General features: G+C 43.6%; 1 protein-coding gene across 1 annotated transcript in view; it reads left to right on the plus strand.

The window, feature by feature from the left end:
- Ankh (ANKH inorganic pyrophosphate transport regulator) overlaps window positions 1-14,025 on the plus strand; it is a 134,857-nt gene that overhangs the window by 75,663 nt on the left and 45,169 nt on the right. The window contains exon 2 of the mRNA XM_027400049.2: window positions 5,372-5,588. Within this exon, the coding sequence (XP_027255850.1) occupies window positions 5,372-5,588 (217 nt within the window). The remainder of the gene's footprint in view (window positions 1-5,371; window positions 5,589-14,025) is intronic.

Here is a 14,025-nt window from a genome sequence, read left to right on the forward strand (position 1 = left end):
GTGCCCTTTTCTCTACAGAGCTCCCGTAGCTGGTGACAGAGCTACACTCTTTGCCCTATCTGGAATGACCTGCTTTTTCAAATTCTCCTTATCTGCTCTTCATTCCTTAGATGCAGCCTTACTGCTGCTCTTCATCTGCTGGCTCCTCAGCCCTCAGGTGTCGGCTGCAGCACTACCTTATGGGGGTACCTTTGTCTCTCTAAATGAGTTCCTCCTAGGACTGCAAGCTGGTGTGCATATTGCTTTTCTTCTGGACACATCACAGTGGATGTTTATACTTCTTATGCATGTCTCATTTTATCCTCCAGCCTGTCCATCCTCCTGTCATACATGGGACACCCTTGCCTTGCTATGGTTCTTGGGACAAAGCATTGAAATGCAGGTCTCTGCTTCCTGGAGCTTGTACTCAGAGAAGACAGATAGCTACAATAACAAGTGAATATACAGTATGTCAGGGAGGGAGTATACTGTGAGAGAGAGGATAGATGGTACGAACAACAGGTGGCTGAAGGACTTGTCAAAACCTAACAGATGGTAAGAAGTCATCACAAATGGATGGAAGATGAATGATTTGTCCCATGTGTGGTTTTGAAGAAATGTAAGCTGTTTGCAGGAAGTTAATTTTGATCTATCTCTCAAACATTCCTGGAAGAATAAGTAAAAAAAAAGTTAAGTGTGTAAACAAAGCCATAAAGTAGGACAAAATAATCTTATTGCAGATGGGTAAATAACGAAGGCTAAAAAGTACACACAATGAATTACATGGAATGATCAATGGTGCTTCATAATAACAATATTCTGGTATCAAGAAAATCATAAAATTAATAATTTGGGCAGATTGGAAGAAGTTGCTACAAATGGGAGTAAAAACTAAAATGTTAACATAGCACATGTTCTTACTTCTGAAGCTTTTCGTGCATTTCAGTACTAAAGTCAAGATAAGTTTGTTTTTTTTAAGTGAAGTATGCATTTAACAGCATCACTCCAAACATTTGATGAGTGGGATGTCTTATAAGCCATAGCATCTCAGAACTAAAAGTCCTTGCTGTCGGTGTCCTTGCTAGTCTAATAACTGGTGCTCTGTGCACAGCCTGCCCGTATCTCTTTCAAGGTCATTTGAGTGACCCACTGAGCAGTTAGTGATCGAAGTTGATTCCGGCTGAAGCTGGCCTTTGTAGACCTTGTGCTCTTCCCTCAAATTGCCGTAATTGTTGGGCTCAATGAGACTTCTAAGCCTCGCCAGCAGCTGTCATCAGCTATGCCCTTCTTCCCACTTTGCTCAGCTCTAGGTCTTCAATTCCATCAAAGACCTCAGAAGGGTAATACATAAACTCTAGAACTGACAGAGACATCTCGCTCCCTGGACAGTCACCCGAAGTTCCTCTGTAATGTTGGGGCATCCATCTTCAGCCCATAGGCACAGTGTAACAGAGACATACATGGTCCCCTGGAGAAGGGGAAAGGGTCAAGATCCCCTGAGCAAATTGAGAGCACGGGAAGAGAGGGGAGGGGAGCTACGAGAATGAGAAGAAGAAGAGGAAGGATGCAGAGGTCATGATGGAGCAGAAAGGTTGAGTCAGGGGAAGAATAGAAGAAAGGATATGTGATAGGTAGGGTTTTAGTTGGGGGGTGGTAGGGGAGGATGGGAGGGAGAAGGGATTGGGATTATCATGTAAAACAATCTTGTTTCTAATTCAAATAAAAAAATGATTAAAAAAACAAAGTTAACCTTAAATTAGTATCAATAAATCAAAATCCATAAATGTTTTTAAAAAGACATTTAAAATTCATAGACTTTAGGAAAGATGGCGGAGGGTTTAAACTATACCGGTTCCAAGAGGCTGAGAAAGGGTTTCATGGTGTAATGTTGGAACTGTGGACTCAACAGGTTCTGGGAGGCTGAGGAGCTAGCAATTAAAAACTCTTCTCAGTTAACTCTTAGTGGAGCAAGACCTAAGGAGAACAGCTTCCTGTACATGGTAAACTAATGAGCAAGCTCATTCTGAAGAGTGGAGCAAGCAGGGTAGGGTGCTGAGGAGAGGAAGCAAAGATTGGTGTCTGGTGGAGTCTACTTCCAGGTCCCATGGGGAACCGTATCGGAGCAACCCACTTGGAAGCAGGGGGTTCGTCCTCATAACCCATGACTATCAGTTCTTGGCTTCCTGCCACCTGGGGATCTGCGGGATGTGATGGGCACCACCTGCATCCATCACAGCTTTGCAGTAGACTAACTTGGCAGATGATCAAGTTGGTGAGCCTTGAAGCATAGCAGGAGCCTGTAGTTGGGTTTTTCTTTGGGCCACCAGCTCACAAAAAAACAACACAGACTTATATTAGTTATGAAATCTCAGCCTTAGCTGAGGCTTATTTCTAACTAGCTCATAATTTAAATTAGCCCATTTGTATTAATTTACTTTCTGCCTTGTGAGTTTCCTACCTCATCTATGTACTTGCTCTGCATCTCCTGGTGTCTCCATCTTCTTCCCAGCATCCTCTCTGCCCAAAAATACTGCCTAGCCATTGACCATTCAGCTTTCCATTAAACCAACCAGAGTGACACATCTTAACAGTGTGTAAAAAGATTATTCCACAACAGTAGCCAGCCCTCCTGTCAAACACCGGATTCATTACCTGGGAATTTCTTGGTTTTTAGTTTGCCCTGTGGTGTTAAGGTATTTGATCTACTTTGATAGAAGGAAAAGCTTGCTACTTAAACAAAACAAAACAAAAACAAAGAGTTATCACTGCTCTGCAAACACTAAGAAGATTCTTGTGGATAATTCAAGTCATTGCAGGGGGAAAAGAAAATAAATTAGAGATGTAATTGAAAAAGCTTGTCAAAAAGTAGCATTATAATTCCATCTCTGTCAGGAAAAGAATTAATTCCTCAGCTGTCATGCATTTGTGTTCTGGGCTTTGCTGAAATTGTTTCACACAGGGGCATTTCCCTACACATGCATCTCCTACTTCCCAGCACGGCCTTGCATTGAATGCTCTTCTCTGCCTCTGTCCAGTGTGGGACTCAGCAGCATCTCTAGTAAACATAACGTCACAAAGTGTCAGCGAGGGATCAAAGCCCTGGAGTTTCAAAGCCTGAACTGACAGTGTGTTATATTAGAGACCTGGCCTTCAGAATAATTTTCAATAAAACATGAAATACCCCAACACACACACACACACACACACACACACACACACACACACACACACACACACACACCATAGCATGTCTGCTGCAGTCTGAATACATTTCATAAGCAGTTGGCATCCAATTATAATTGGAAGGGTTTCCTCCCTCCTACTTAGTGGTACATAAACTAAATAACATACTTTACAACCAGCAGCCTTGGAGCCAGTGGAACATAGAATGAGTTTGTTTTTTGCTAAAAATTTAGGGTACTGATTCTTAAATATTATGTGCTTGAAGAGCCATTGTGGGTTTGTTTGAGTCCAGCATTTCCTCCTCTCTCTCTCTTTCTCTCTCTCTCTCTCTCTCTCTCTCTCTCTCTCTCTCTCTCTCTCTCTCTCTCACACACACACACACACACACACACAGACACACACACACTGGCTCACGTAATGCTCTGCATGCCATCTTTAAGGAGAGTTGCAAAGTGGCACTTAGGCTGTGCCACAGCTGTTTATGGGGAAATTATGAACTACTACTATCTGCTCAGTAGAAATGGGGCAGACCAGGAAAACGCATTGCTGTTTTGACTTAGAATACTGAACACAGCTTTTATGATGGTGGCTGTGCGTCTCTTGGGAGAGTGAACATGACAGGTAAAGGCTTTAGGGTGTCATTATTTTAAATGATGACTCTGAGATGGTGGATACATGTCATTAGACTTTAGTAAATCCAACCAGAATGTAGCTCTCCTGCTGACTACAGAGGAGTGATGGCATGTGCCAATATAGGTTCATTTTTAGCCAGTGTCCCACTCTGGGCCAGGATAGTGAGGGAGATGTGCTGTGTTTGGGGGGGGGCAAAAGAGAACTGTGTCATTTTCACTCTCCCCAAGAATTTAAAGCTATTCTAACAATAAAATCTATTGTAAACAATTTATAACTGCTGTGTGAAGGGAGAAAAAGGACTAAGGGAAAGGGCAGATGGGAACAGAGAGGGGGGCTGGGAGAAGGACATCATACTGTATGCTTCTTTTATGTGGGTCTAGACTTAACTACATATATACTCGTGTGACATGAGAGCAAAATGAGGACTTTTTCAGAAGGACAAAGAGGATCAGAGAAAAGGGGTCAGGTGAAGGTGGGCAGGTGAATATGAGCAAAGTAGGCCATGCCGGACTAGAACTCAAGAACCTCCAGGATGTTGGGATCACAGCCATGAGGTTTGTTTGTTTGTTTGTTTGTTTGGGGTTTTTTAATCATTTTTATTTGAATTACAAACAAGATTGAATTACATGACAATCCCAGTTCCCTTCTCCCTCCCATCCTCCCGTACCACCCCCCCAACTAAAACCCTATCACATATCCTTTCTTCTATTCTTCCCCTGACTCAACCTTTCTGCTCCCTCATGACCTCTGCATCCTTCCTCTTCTCCCCTTCTCATTCTCATAGCTCCCTCTTGCCTCTTCCCATGCTCTCAATTTGCTCAGGGGATCATGACCCTTTCCTCTTTTCCAGGGGACAATGTTTGTCTCTTTTAGGGTCCTCCTTGTTTACTAGTTTCTCTGGCAGTGTGAATTGTAGACTGGTAATCCTTTATGTCTAAAATCCACATATGAGTGAGTACATATCATGTTTGTCTTTTTGTGATTGGGTTACCTTGCTCAGAATGGTTTCTTCAAGTTCCATCCATTTTCCTGCAAATTTCAAGATTCCATTGTTTTTTTCTGCTGAGTAGTGTAAATGTACCACATTTTCTCCATCCATTCTTTGGCTGAGGGACATCTAGGCTGCTTCCGGTTTCTGGCTATTACAAATAATGCTGTTATGAACATCATTGAACAGATGTCCTTGTTATATGAATGTGCTTCTTTGGGGTATATGCCTAGGAGTAGAATTGCTGGATCTTGTGGTAAACTGATTCCCATTTTCTTGAGGAGTTGCCATACTGATTTCCAAAGTCACAGCCATGAGTTTTAAAACATCAACGTTTAAATAATATTCTTAGAACTGTCTTTTGGTGTTCACAAGTACTTGCTTTCTCCAGCAGGCAGGTATCTTCCCCCTCCCCCAAAAGGTACTCAGACTGAAGCTAATATGGACAAAAATGAAAAGCCAGTATTTTCTGCAAATGTTATGAGTAGACCTGCCCTACACACCACCCAGAAAGCTCATCTGTCAAGTCCCAGGTTGGAGATGTGGCACTGTTTCTCATGCTGGTATTGGCTCTTCTCTCCCTGACAGGCATTGAACCGGGGCATCGCTGCCGTCAAGGAAGATGCTGTGGAGATGCTGGCCAGCTACGGGCTGGCATACTCTCTGATGAAGTTCTTCACGGGACCCATGAGTGACTTCAAAAACGTGGGCCTGGTATTTGTGAACAGCAAGAGAGACAGGACCAAAGCCGTCCTGTGCATGGTGGTGGCTGGTGCCATCGCCGCTGTCTTCCACACCCTGATAGGTAAAGCTCCAACCCTCACTGAGCATCTATCTCATTGTGGTCGTTCCTTTTTCTCTTCAATTGCTTTAAATATAGTTCCAGGCTAAGTGGCTTCTTCAGTAATTATTAAACCTTCCTCATGAAAATTTCAGAGGATGGGAGGATTAAAGTTTGTGCTCTCCTAGATCAGTAAAATTTTAAAACACTTTTTTTTTCTTGAAAGCGATAATTTTATACCTCTGATTCCCAAAGTCCGAGAGTGAGTTGTTTCATCAATAGGTAAAATCTAAAATAGGATTGGTACCTAATGGTATTCAGCAATAGTACCTAAAAATAGCATTCCAGGAGTTGGAAAAAAAAAGCCTGCATTAGAGCAACTCAAGAATAGAAATAATGGTAGCTGTTATTTTGAACCAATGCTTAGCACTATTGAGAACCAGTCAATGACAGGTTGTTCCATTGAGATTAATTTTCTCCAGGGCTTCTGGGTGCTGCTTTATTCAAAAGCATGCCTAACCACCCTTGAAGGCTGTCCCTGAAACAAGAAAGCTAGATCCCAACTGCAACAGCTGTGTACATGCTCCTGAAGTTCCGGGAATAGCATGTTGTATCTCAGATGGGCTTCTTCTGCCTTCTTTTATTTTTTTATTTTTATTTTTATTTATTTTATTTATTTATTTATTTATTTATTTATTTATTTATTTATTTGGTTTTTCGAGACAGGGTTTCTCTGTGTAGCTTTGGAGCCTATCCTGGCACTCGCTCTGGAGACCAGGCTGGCCTCGAACTCACAGAGATCCACCTGCCTCTGCCTCTGCCTCCTGAGTGCTGGGATTAAAGGCATGCACCACCAACGCCAGCTTTCTTCTGCCTTCTTGGTGGTCCTAGAATCTATGGGGTGTGTTTTCACAATAGCTTGGCTTTAAAACAGCTTTGTCTACCTGGTGTAAAACTGGTGGGGCCCATCTGTTGAAGCCAGTTGCCTAGAGCACTTCAAGTGGTGCTTCCGTGAGCCCACTGTGTACCTTAAATGGTTGCTGGTTATATGGAAGCATGAATGTCACAAAGTAAAAGAGCTAACCCAAACACTTAGGGTGTATTCATTCATAGAAAGCCATTGTTGGTTCACGGAGTTGTAAGTCGGAGAGTAAATAGGGAAAGGGCCTTTGTGGTTTTCCTTTCTAATGTGGCATAAAACTTTGTTCTAAGAGTAGCGCAAAGGAGAGGAGGTCTGCTGGAAGGGTGTATTTGGCTGAGCACTGACATTGAACATTTCATTTGTGCTTAAGAGCTTAGGGAGTGGGCAGGCAGAGCCAGGCACTGTTCTTTCTATCAATGTACGCCCTGACAGCGAGTGTTTGGACACAATTTCTGCTTCTACATTTGATTGGAGTCTTTCCCAAAGATGACATATGTACCGGGAAACTGCCCTACCTTTTAAAATGAGGGTCTTGTCTAAATAGGTAAATTAATTCCTTTTTGCTATTAGTCTTTTTATTTGGACCATATGTATATCCAATTTCCCGTTTTAGCCACAGTTGGATGAGACTTTGGGATGATCACTCATGACTGACTGTCAACTACCAGGAAAGAGAAAACTGAGCAGACTGGGTTATTGACAGTCATGAGGAAAATGTTAAATCTAAGTTTTACCATCTCATTGCATTGTGTTGTATTTTTGAGAGAAGGTATTATGAATCCAAGGTACCTCAGACATTCTCTCTAGCTGAGACTGACCCTAAACTTCTGGCTCCCCGGTCTTACTCTTCTGAGCTCTGGTTACAGACACACCCCTGCACAGTTTGTGCAATGGGAATGGATCACAGGGCTATAAGCACAGCAGGAAAGCATTTTCCCAACTGAGATACAGCCCCAGCCAACTGTTGTTTCATTTTTAAAAAGAAAATTTTAAAACGACACAATCTTAAATTTAAATCAAACGTACTCTTTATCCCACTTAGACTAAATAGTTATTTTTATTACACTTGACAATTTTTTTAACCTCCTCCTATTCCCTCCACCATACAAATGTTCTTACTACTTTCTGAGGAAGTACATAGCAATTGATTTTGAACACCTCCAGCTAGGCTCTTGGGCCTTCCCTCTGCAGCTTCACTGGCAGCCACGGCCAGTGAATCTCTCCCATTTCTGCTGTTTTGCATGAGGCATCTTTGCACGCATTCTTCTCTCCTCCTTTCAGGGGATTGTAAAATATTCCCAGTCTTGTCTTCCATATCCTGTACCGCAGCTCTCCCTCCACCCCTCCCCTTCACCTCCTCCTCTTACTGTTTGCTCACCTCAGTGAATGCTTCCCTACAGTGCAGTTTTCTGCTCTAGGTAGATATTTCACTGGTAGTGTACACTGAAGCCCATTTTTGACTCCCAGTGAGGGTGAAAACAGGCAGCTCCTGACTAGGCCTGTGTCAAGGGACACTGACACACAGATGTAAAGACTTCACATACTCACCTCTGCTTGAATTGAAGCCATGGTGTGAGCTCTGTGCCTTCCAGCATATATGTCAGGGGCCGAACCTGAGTGAGCAGCAGTTCTTATCATGTACACACCCTGGGCAGGACATGCCAGCAAGAGAGCCACAAACACCTTGATCTTAACGCCAGAGTAGAAATGTGCAACAGAGAGATCTGGGCATAAACTAAACTTCTCTATATTCTTTTTTCAGACAAAACTGGTCTGATTGTTTCTTAGGTGTTATTTTTTCACCACTTTAATGAACTTATCTCTTTTCCTCAAGTCCGTGTGTGTGTGTGTGTGTGTGTGTGTGTGTGTGTGTGTGTGTGTGTGTGTGTGTGTGTGTTGTATGTGTGTATGTATGTGTGGTATATGTATGTGAATTTGCATGTGGTGTATTGAGTACATGAGTGTATGCATTTAGGTGCATGTTCGTGTGTGTGTGTGTGTGTGTGTGTGTGTGTGTGTGTGTGTGTGTGTGTAGCCAGAGGTCAACATGAGTTGTTTTTCTTAGCCCCACTGACACCATTTTGCGAGTTTGTTTTGAGACAGGGTCTCTTATTGTACCTTGAGTCACCAATCTGCCTAGTCTGGCAGGCCAGCAAGCTCCATGAATCTTCTTTACTCCTCCTCCCAACACTGGTGCTGTAATGTGCACTGCCCCACAGCTTTTTATATTTCTGGGAATCTCAGTTCAGACCTTCATGTGTGTGAAACAGCCACTGAACCATCTCCCTGTCCCAAATTTCTTGACATTTATAAGGACATCCAAGAAGGAGCAAGAAGGCTCCTTTCTTCTGAGGGTAGGGACTGGAAGTTCTCACAGACTGGCTCTGAAGGCCTTAATTTATTAGAATAGAACCTTTTCTAAGTTTTTCTTAATCTTCTATCTAAGATATTTGACCCTCTTCTCTAACATTTTGCCAAAGCTGGAGTTTAAAGCTAAAGTAATAGAGCATTTGCCTAGCATGTGTGTGGCCCTGTGTTCAATGATTTGTGCTACCAAAGGTATATGTGTGTGTATGTCTCCCTGCCTGTCTGTCATCTATATCCCCAGTAGTCACTTTTCTTGTCTGTTAATGTCTACTATTTCTATCTGCATTTGATTTACAGTTTTAGCACTGCCATATATTTTCTGTTATTTTTTTCAGTTAGTATCCAATTTTGTGGTCCCTTTTTGCTTTGCTCTCTTTGAGGTATTTGTTAGTGTCCCCAGCATGAGGCCTTCTGTGCATCTAGTAGATGTTCTCATGGACCAAGTTCATCTATTTTCCTGTGTGATGATGATAAGAATGGATGTGGATTATTTTACTTGTGCAAAATACACCCATTTGTACAGCTGGCATCTGTCCTCCTCTTTGAATGGTGGGATTTTAGTTCATAAATCACCTTCCTGGAGACTGCAGAAGAATGGGAATTAGAATTACCATTGTTTCCCTTACTCCAAATGGCTCGGTCCCCACATCTCAGTGCTCAGGACAATGTGTATGTACTGAACAGATTATGCTGGCTTTCCAGAACTTCACATAGCTAGAAGTGAAGTGTGTACAAAAGACAATGACCAACTACATACCTCTCTCCAAGTACATGTAGCCAATAGGAAAGTGTGTGTGTGTGTGTGTGTGTGTGTGTGTGTGTTCAGTGTCCATTTCTAGAACTCCAGTGAGAGCTTTGAGAGATAGCAGAGCAAACAAAAGGCAAAGCAAAAGACCTTTCCCACCCCAGACTTGACAGGGCTTGGGGCCTGGTAGTAAGAAAACAAAGGATCAGCCCTTGAAAAGGAAATGAAGAGAAGGTGGACATAGCCATGTATTATAACACAGAACTGAATTTAACAGGTGTGAGATGGCTGCCATGTTCTGGAGCCAGAGTAAGGTAACCAATCAGAACTTAGAGCCTGAGCCTAGGAAGAGATCTGCTGGACACGTGGAAACCAAAGACAGACTGGGCGGGGGGTAGGGGGGGTGGTCTCAGAAGGGACACACAGGGCAATGAGGAAGAGCAGCATGGATGTAGAAAGCCATTAGGGAAGTTTTGTGATGGGGTGCCTAATATAGGTATGTCTTTACCACCAGTGGGCACGTTTGTGATGCCTCGAGGATATCCATATGGAATAAGGCAGATTTACTCTAAGGTGTTTGTGTATGTTAAATACAGCTTTAACCAACAGAGGTCACTATGTTCTTAATGTGCATCTTTTAAATCTCATGGTCTCCAAAAAAATCTTAGTTCACATTTAGAAAACTGGCTGTGTTTTCTAGCTATGTGTTATGTCCATGGTGTAAACTGATGATGCCTCCAGCTAATGTCATCTCTGTGAGCCAGTTAGTGACTATGAGGCTGATGATGTCATCTCTGTGTACCAGTTAGTGACTACCACGCCGATGGTGTCATCTCTGTGTGCCAGTTAGTGGCTACGAGACTACTGATGACCTCTCTGTGCGTCAGTTAGTGGCTATGAGACTGTATTCACTGGATGTTCTTTGTTACATCATCTGTTATTAGTTGTTCTTGGCCCAGTAAAGGAAAGAACCTGCTGTGGGTCTTTCTCATTGCTTGGGAAGTAGCTAATGTCGTCTTCTTCCTTCAAGCTTGTTTTTCGATTTTCTTTTCTCTTTTCACCACTGGAGAATGAGGCAGGCAGTCTCTTGTCCCTGACAGTTCTGCACATGGGTGCTGGTTCTCCAGATGTAGCTGGAGCAGATTCCACCAACCACATAGGCTCTTCCCCAAGAAATCTTGGTGGAGCTGGTGAGGGAAAGACAGTTCCCAGCTCTGGCTTAGTGACACCCAACCGACCCAGGCCTCATGCCATGGAGCAAATGAGTAGACAGTTGGAACTGTGTTGGATTTGGCAGGCTTTACATCTAGAAAACTCTATAGCTGTAGACTCCCTGTCAGTCCCATGCTTGACACCCACAGCCTGTCTCTAGCTGGCTGAACTGCAGGAGCTTTGAACATATTTGTTGGGTGACTGCCACTTAGCATCCCTTTGCAGTTCAATCATAGCCGTGGTTTCTACCTCGGACTCACTGTGAAACCCTACTTTTTAAAAACTGCAGAGACAAAGTTGGCCACCACCACACTTGAATTAAGGCTGGCAGTCATGGTAGTATCCTGTTGCTTGCTCTTAGCACACCTGTAATGAGGGCAGGTCGCTGACCTGATACTTTAGGTAGTTTGGGTTGAGTCCAGATTATTGTTACCTACAAGGGCATTAAGAGTCTGATTTCCTTGTCCATGCAATAGAGGAGCTGTTGCTGTGTGTTTCTTTATGTTTGTCCCCAGTGGGGACCAGCTTCATGCTCTGAAGGAGCCTAGGAAACCAGCAGGGGGAACTGAACACACAGGCTCTTATCATGGATAACTAAAATAATTCCTAGTAATTTTGAGATTGTTCTTTCTGTCTGCCTTATCTTTTCAGATTTCCCACTTACTCAGGAATCACAAACTAACCCTAGGAAGGGTGGGTGGATTCCATATGGAAAAGCACACCAATCAGAGTATTAGGAATAGGTAGTTTCATTATCTGAAAACCCACCGAGGGGACAGCGGAAGCTGCTCAGTAGGTAGAATGTTTGCCAAGCATTCACAGAACTCCGGATCTGAGCCCTGGATGTGGTGCTGCACACTTGTCTGTAATCCTAGCACCTGGGAGGTAGGAGGACCAGAAAATCCATTGCATCCTCATTACAGAGTGAGTTCAGGCCCAGCCTGGATTTCAGAGCGAGACTTTCACTCAAAAACAAAAAAGAGAAAACAAAAGCCACCCGAGGACTTAGGGGCTTCAAAGGCAGACATTCACTTTTGCTCTCCAGATCAAGGCTGGCCAGGGGCTTCCTTTGGACTTTACTGGGCTTACACCCCTGTGGGCAGCAGTTGAAGATCAGGCTGTGGCTCCCCTGAAATTGAGGGTGCTCTCTGGGCATGGCCGTGTGGCCCCTGCTGATCTCCTTTCCTTACTGGGAATCCTTCCTGACACAGTAGCATTGTCTGGGTTTCTTTAGATGGCCATGGCTGGACTCCAGCTGTCAAGGTGAAGGCCCAAGTATCCTGAAGTCAACAATCAGAGGCGCTATACCATCACACATGCTGGCTAGCCCAGGGCCAGGGGTTGGGCACGTAAACTAGACCGTGTGTGACAAAAGGAGCTGAAAATCATAAAGAGTGAGGACACTTGTGCAATCACTTCTTTTGGGCATGAAGGATTTATCAATGTTTTCAATCTATAATTATCAAAAGCCCAGGTTACATCCGGTTTTTCACTCAGGAATACCTCTAGAGTGAAATACCTCTAGTGAGAAGCCAATGCCCATAGTAACTTATGATGACCCCGCTTTGTCAAGTATTATACCAGTGGGGCCTTGGCTCCCATGTTACAATTTTGTATTTACTTTGCTTTTATTATGCAGGGTCCCTGGGTATTTCTTCTCCGAAGCCTTGGCCATATGTGTGCCCCCTACCCCCACACTCTCCACAGAAACACTGCCCAGTACAGAGTATAGTTGGGTCTATTATACATCAGTGTCCCAGCTCTCATGCAGAAAACTGTCCACTTCACAGCTGGGTAATTGGCACAGCACTTCATATGAATAAGTCATTCAACACATATTTGTTGAAGCAATTTAAATGTGGTTTATCGGCCATGGAAGCACATAGTCTTTGGAAGCAATGCATAGATTAGAAACTTGCAGGCTCCTACAAAAAGCCTCATAAGTAGGACTCAGTGAGTCAGTAAATGGTCCTGGAGAGACTTTTACCTATTGATACCTTGGGAATTTAAATTAGAGCAGGTGTTCTACCTGTTCTGAATTTTTACATCTTAGAAACGAATACATTATGATGTCACTGAAATCGATGGCATCTCAGTTCCCAGAAGATATTCTTTCTTAGATTTCCTCTCATTAATGTGAGTATTTCAGTTTGCTATAACTGCTGGTAACTACTAGCCCTGCAACTTTGAGAACCACTGACTGCAGAAAGGGCTGTTCCCACTTGGCTGGGGTAACAAACCCTGTGAATTTAAAGGGCCTTCCTCTCTCTCTGTTCTGTTCTGTTTTGACCCTCCTACCAGTGCACAGGTCACATCAGTATCCTGCTGTTTGCAGCCATAAAGCCTGTTACATCCACTCAGAGGCTTTGTTTCCTCCTCTTAGACTGGTTTGCAGAGTAGTCTTGGGAAGACAGTTGTTAGGAGCCAAAGCCTCCTAAATAGTCATTAGGGACTATGCAAAGCATTTTACACAAATCACCCCAGCCACCAGCTTGGGCTGAGCTGGAAATAGCTCAAGGGCTGGCACAGGAGGGTGCAATTGAGGGACAGGAGAGATGGGGTAGAAACAGGTCCTGGGATTTTATACACACAATGTCCAGGGTAGAAATGACCACTGAGTTACAATCAGGTTCTTCTCCCACAGAAAGAGTAAGTAAGAAAATGTGAGAGAAAAAACTGTCTTTGGCCTCGGTTTCCCTTTAGTAGCTGAAAGAGGAAGGGCCTGAAGTGGGAAGGAGCAAAAGTAGCCCTTGTGCCCAAGAGTCCCAGATTCTCTGAAGCTGGGCACATGGAGCAGGGCAGGCCCTGGGTGCTGGAAGAACAAGGGCAGTACTTACATTCAGGAGACAGAGCTGGGCGAAGAAAGGTTTGAGAACTCCACCGTCCATAAGCCGCCATTATCCTTTTTGTTTACCCCAGATACCTTACAAAAGGTCCCCATCCTGAAGCTACACTTAAAATACATTACTGCGCAAGTCAGGAAGCTCTTGTCCATTGATTTCCCTATTCCCAGCTAATAGGTGCAGATCGAAGGCCCTACTGTCAGCTGCACACATTCACTGTCCTGTCCTCCCTTGTTGCCACACCATCCTCGGAACCTACCAGTAGTCATTTGTAGGACTGATGTGTCAAAATACTACAGGCTGTGTAGCTTAAACGACAGGAATTTAGTCTTACAGTTCTACGGGCAACAAGTCTAAGGTCAAAGTTAGACA

The sequence above is a fragment of the Cricetulus griseus genome, chromosome 2, assembly GCF_003668045.3.
Source record: "Cricetulus griseus strain 17A/GY chromosome 2, alternate assembly CriGri-PICRH-1.0, whole genome shotgun sequence".
Lineage (NCBI taxonomy): Eukaryota > Metazoa > Chordata > Mammalia > Rodentia > Cricetidae > Cricetulus > Cricetulus griseus.